This window comes from Hevea brasiliensis, chromosome 11 (genome assembly GCF_030052815.1).
Source record: "Hevea brasiliensis isolate MT/VB/25A 57/8 chromosome 11, ASM3005281v1, whole genome shotgun sequence".
Lineage (NCBI taxonomy): Eukaryota > Viridiplantae > Streptophyta > Magnoliopsida > Malpighiales > Euphorbiaceae > Hevea > Hevea brasiliensis.
The window spans coordinates 82,192,494-82,197,172 of NC_079503.1; the positions used below are offsets into that span (position 1 = coordinate 82,192,494).

The 4,679-nt window shown below is 36.4% G+C and overlaps 1 protein-coding gene across 3 annotated transcripts; it reads right to left on the bottom strand.

The window, feature by feature from the left end:
* Nucleotides 1-574: 574 nt before the first annotated feature.
* Nucleotides 575-4,341, bottom strand: LOC110671142 (protein IQ-DOMAIN 9). 3 transcript variants are annotated; one of them, XM_058130222.1, is made up of 6 exons: nucleotides 4,131-4,341; nucleotides 3,294-3,406; nucleotides 2,776-2,949; nucleotides 1,822-2,049; nucleotides 1,331-1,444; nucleotides 575-1,223 (listed from the first exon to the last, which is right to left on the bottom strand). In XM_058130222.1, exons 2-6 carry the CDS (start codon nucleotides 3,366-3,368, stop codon nucleotides 870-872), a joined length of 945 nt encoding a protein of 314 aa, XP_057986205.1. In that variant the 5' UTR covers nucleotides 3,369-3,406; nucleotides 4,131-4,341; the 3' UTR covers nucleotides 575-869. The 3 variants fall into 3 exon arrangements, with proteins under 3 accessions (XP_057986205.1, XP_057986207.1, XP_057986206.1); XM_058130224.1 differs by lacking the exon at nucleotides 4,131-4,341 and adding an exon at nucleotides 3,899-4,124; XM_058130223.1 differs by lacking the exon at nucleotides 4,131-4,341 and adding an exon at nucleotides 3,804-3,825.
* Nucleotides 4,342-4,679: the final 338 nt, after the last annotated feature.

Sequence of the window (4,679 nt, forward strand, 5' to 3'; positions counted from 1 at the left end):
GCCGTATTTGAAAACCTTATTTCAAACGGAAGGGGCTGATGTCCTAACAACAATAATGAGGGTCCAGATGTGGGAAAGCCAGCAAGGATTCATTGGGTCAGGACCAATTTTGTAACTTTCTAGAGTTGAAAAGCTCAAACTTTCTCAGTCAAAAAATGGAAAAGCTCAAACTTTGGTGGGTAAGGACCATGGAAGGTGGCCTATATCTTTAAAGTCTCGCAAAAAGATAAAGGTGCAAACGCAATCATAAATGCTATGAACCGATTGACAGCCAAAATCAACCATACTTTCCCGTTCTCACCACAGCTTCATAATTAGAAATGAAAGAACTCTCTCTCTATCATCTCATGGTTGTTGCTAAGGATTAATGGTAATGAAACATTCAATGATTCACCACAACAACAGTTGGATTCTTTTCATAACTTAGGAGAAGTTCATCTTTTGACGTTGGTTCTCACTCTTGATTAGGATAATACTGTTAACAGAGAATTTTGACACCAAATGAGAATAAAGAACCAAAAAAACAGGACTAGAAAATCAACCTGAAGAGGCTTCTTGTGAAAACAGCAACGTATAACAGTAACACCCTCCCAAAATACACCATCATTTCACTCCAACAATGCCGTCTGCATATTTATATTACAGATGCAAATGATTTTTCAAAAAAAAAAAAAAAGACAGAGTAAGGAGCATTATAACATTGGCCTAGAATGTTCTACTGTTCCGCACTGCATGGTGAAGTATATCACAATCACACCACTCATGTTGTATACACAATCTAAAAAGAACGTATACATAAAAGAATCTTCCCTTCCTTACCAAACAACTGACTGAAGATTAAGCTTTCAACTTTATGTACTGGACAGGGACTAAGATACTAACTGCTGCCCTCTAGATTTCGCTTCTTCAGTTTTAATGCTTTTTTCATGTGTAGCTCCTTTTTCAGCAGATGGATATGACAATCTACGGGGCTTTGGATTTCCCTTTCCATTGGACAAAGAAGGTTTAGATGAAACTGGGGTTTTTGCAGTTGGTGAATTGGTGTTTTTACCAGCTTTGTTTGTCTGTTTGCTTTGCACTTTCTTTGGACTGATGGTATGAGCAGGGATTCGGATTTCCCATGGACGAGCAGCAATCCAGCGTTCCCTCCAGCTCCAACCCCAATTTGCTTTGCCAAGTGCATAATTAACCAGCCCAAGGTTCTGGCTTGTGCTGGCCCTCCACTGCAATTCATGGGATTTTTCATTTTATTTTTTGCTTTTCAATTCCAGTGAGCTGAGGTCATGCAGATAATACTTATAGAATTAAATGATGAGGGGAAAAAAGTTACCTGATGAGAAAAGGCATATGCCATTGCTCGCTCTCGCTTAACAGCTGCTTCTTCCCTCTGATGTATTCTTGCAAGAATTTCTTCCCTTGTGTCGGAGCCACCACACCATTCTACCTGTAATCCATTGGAATAACTACGTAAAAGAACCACCACCAGTAAATGGGGATTCCTCAGCATCCAATTTCTAATGCAAAGAGAAATAAGCAAATATATTCTTTCTTTCTTTTTTACTTTTTTTGATTTTATGAACAAAATGTCCATACTTTTTGCCATCTAAAAGTTACAACATTATAGACATATAAACAATGGTACAGCTGCTATGCCAGAGAAAGGGAGCTCTAAGAGGACCGAAAGTTTTCTGGATGTAGTTCCAGGCAAACAAACAAGAGACACTAATCTCCCATTACCATCTAGGACCACATGACTGACTTAAACATCTGCTCCAGATTCTTCAACTTTAAATCAATATAAATATTAAGATTTATTCTAACCTCAAGATCATGAAGCTTTGCCTCAAGTTTAAGTTGATTTTGTAATTTCTTCTGTCTCAACCGGCCTTCCATTACCATACTTTGTCGGTGAGCTCTAATTTGGGCCTGTATTTTGCTCCATGTATAAACACAGTTCAATGTAGTTGTAGCTTGCTTTTTAACAGAATCCTTTTGGGTCAGGATCTGTAATCTCATAGCTCCTTTCAAAAGGCGTAAAGTTTTTCTGGCCTGCATTATGAGGAGACAAGTTAACCAGTATCATGCATACAAGTGTTTGTGGCGTGAGTGACTCTGTGAACAGATGCATAACCTTTTGCGGATGCATGTGCATGCACACAAGAGAGAGAGAGAGAGAGAGAGAGAGAGAGAGAGAGAGATGATAAACCTCCAAGATGTACGAAAAACAATGTTAAAGGAGTCACAGAACCAATTTCAACTCTTACGTATCAAATGTGGATAAATAGACTAGGATACAGCAAAGATGCTGGCTCATGACATGAATCACCATAATAACCATATTCATTTCTCCTCACAGGAAAGAATACCTCTCAGAAATGTTAAGAAGTTGATAAGGTGAATCTACCTATTGTTCATTAGCCAAAAGGTTTACCATTTACTTATCAATTCCTACACAGTGGCTAATTGATTAAGGAGCTGTATATGTTTTTGGCACAGTTCAGATTGGTCAAATTGGCGATTTGGTATTATTCATTTTTTGCTAAATAGTATCTTGCAAAAGTGAAATAACTTGCCAGTTTAATTGGATCAACTGCAATGAAATATTTAGATCCACTATTTCACTCAATCTCCAAGTGTTAAAAGTTCACCGACGTCTAAAACCCAATACACCTGTTAGTGAATAAGCTAGAATTGATAAATATACATTTACTGACAACATGAAACTAAGATAACTAATTTCATGAAATTAGCTTATATAATGTAGCTAGGACATACCATATAGGCTCTAAATGCAGTTTGAATCCGAATGGCAGCCAAGTCCTCAAATGGCACGTCAAGAACTCTGGGATTGCCACCAGCAGAACCAGCAGAACCAGCAGAACCAGCAGACCCCTTGCATGGTCGGTTCTTCCATTTGAAACCGCGTGATTTTGCAGTATCTGAAGACCCCTGTCTCAAATTATAGGAACAGATGAGGTGATGCCTGAATTAATAATTATATCCTTCATTAGCCTTATGTTCAAAATTGTTATTAACTGTTAACATGGAGACTGAGCAAGAATTATAGGGCTCACACTATGCCAAGAATGAGCTGATAAAATTCACTGTGTAGATCATGAATGAGCACTAGTTTTTAAATTATTAAAAAAAAAAAAAACTATGGCCATTGACCAAGTTATTACGACCTTCACAAATGCAATTTTGAAGGAATCATTATGAAAATGAAATCAGAAAGGGCAAAAGAAAAAAAGAAAAACTAATGAAACAAAATACAAACTTTGGAGAATTAATACCTTTACTGGCTTTGAACCATCTTGCTTCACCTTCTTTAAACTAATTATTTTCTTAAACCAATCACCAGAACCCATTCCTGATATCAGGTGCCTTTATCCAACTTAACATAAACCTGGCAGCATTATTAATACAAATACAACTAACATTAGCATTCTGCACAGGTTCCAAAAGCTAAATTCTTTTTACAGGCTAATAAGCCTATTGATTATAGTATTTAGCAATTTTTCTTTCATTTTCTAAGCTATCAAACAGATGCCGATCAATAAAGTTTAACCTAGTGAACCACAAATCATAAATAATTGGAAAAAGATTACAATGAAGACAACAGAGGTAAAGTTCTATAAGAAGCAACTAAGTTGCAGAGCTGAAAATTTCAACATCTGAGAATCCTACCTCTCAAAAAGCATTTATGATATCATGCAGTTACAATTCAACCAATTGATAATGGAAAATGACTACCAGTTTGTAAAACAAATCTATCTTTGACAATTTCATTCTCTTTATTTCACCTTTTTCCTTCAATCAACAAAAGGTAATCCACAAGAGAGTAACTCTATCCAAGAATGAAATATAGAACACATCAAAAGCAACTGAACTGCAATACCCAGAAGAAAAATTCTGCATATCAAACAAGAAATTGTAGACCAATCTGATATATTCAAACTACTTCACTAATCATTACAGCACACAGATCTTCCCCATATCTCTTACTCAAATCAGACTAGCCAGTCCAAAAAAGAAGTTAAGAACACGTAAAAACCCATATTCAACTTTATCAAGGAGAAAAAAAAAACGAAAGGAAAGCAGAAAAGAAAATCTGGGTAAGTAAGACATACCAGAGGAGTACCAGAGGAGTAGCAAAAGGTCCAGTAGGGACTCTTCTTTTCAAGAACTGGGCACTAAAAATCTTGGAGAAAAAAATGTGTCAAAAACAGTGGTTGTTGTGAAGAAGAAGAAAAGCCTGAAAAATCAAATAAAAGAAAAGAATAAAAGGTGGGTTTGGAAATGTGGATTGCCATGGCCCATCACCATCCTTCTACACCCCCCTCCCCCCCGCCCCCCAAAATACACTAGAAAACAAATATCAGAGGTATAAAATTGTAAATATATATCATAAAGACTAATAACAACAATTTTCTTTGCCCTTCAATCAAGACCTCAGCAACCAGGAAAGGGATTGCGATATGTATATGTGGGCGCGGTGCAGTATTATTTGGGGTTGAAAAATTCAGCAAACGGATGCTCAATCAAACAATAACTGCGAGTTGATAGAGATAAGTGGTGGTTTCGTCTCCCCAAGTTTATTGCTTTTTCTTTATTAAATGATTTTACTTTTCTTTTTCAAAGGTATTTTTTTATTATTATTATCCTGTTCGTTTTTATTT

What these genes read in the sequence shown, in the direction of transcription:
- LOC110671142 (XM_058130222.1), bottom strand. Translation starts at nt 3,368, where the DNA reads ATGGGTTCTGGTGATTGGTTTAAGAAAATAATTAGTTTAAAGAAGGTG. An exon ending in ATGGTTCAAAGCCAGTAAAG is followed by an intron (nt 2,950 to 3,293) that starts GTATTAATTCTC and finishes AATTTGAGACAG; the next exon opens with GGGTCTTCAGATACTGCAAA. An exon ending in CAAAGCTTCATGATCTTGAG is followed by an intron (nt 1,445 to 1,821) that starts GTTAGAATAAAT and finishes AATGGATTACAG; the next exon opens with GTAGAATGGTGTGGTGGCTC.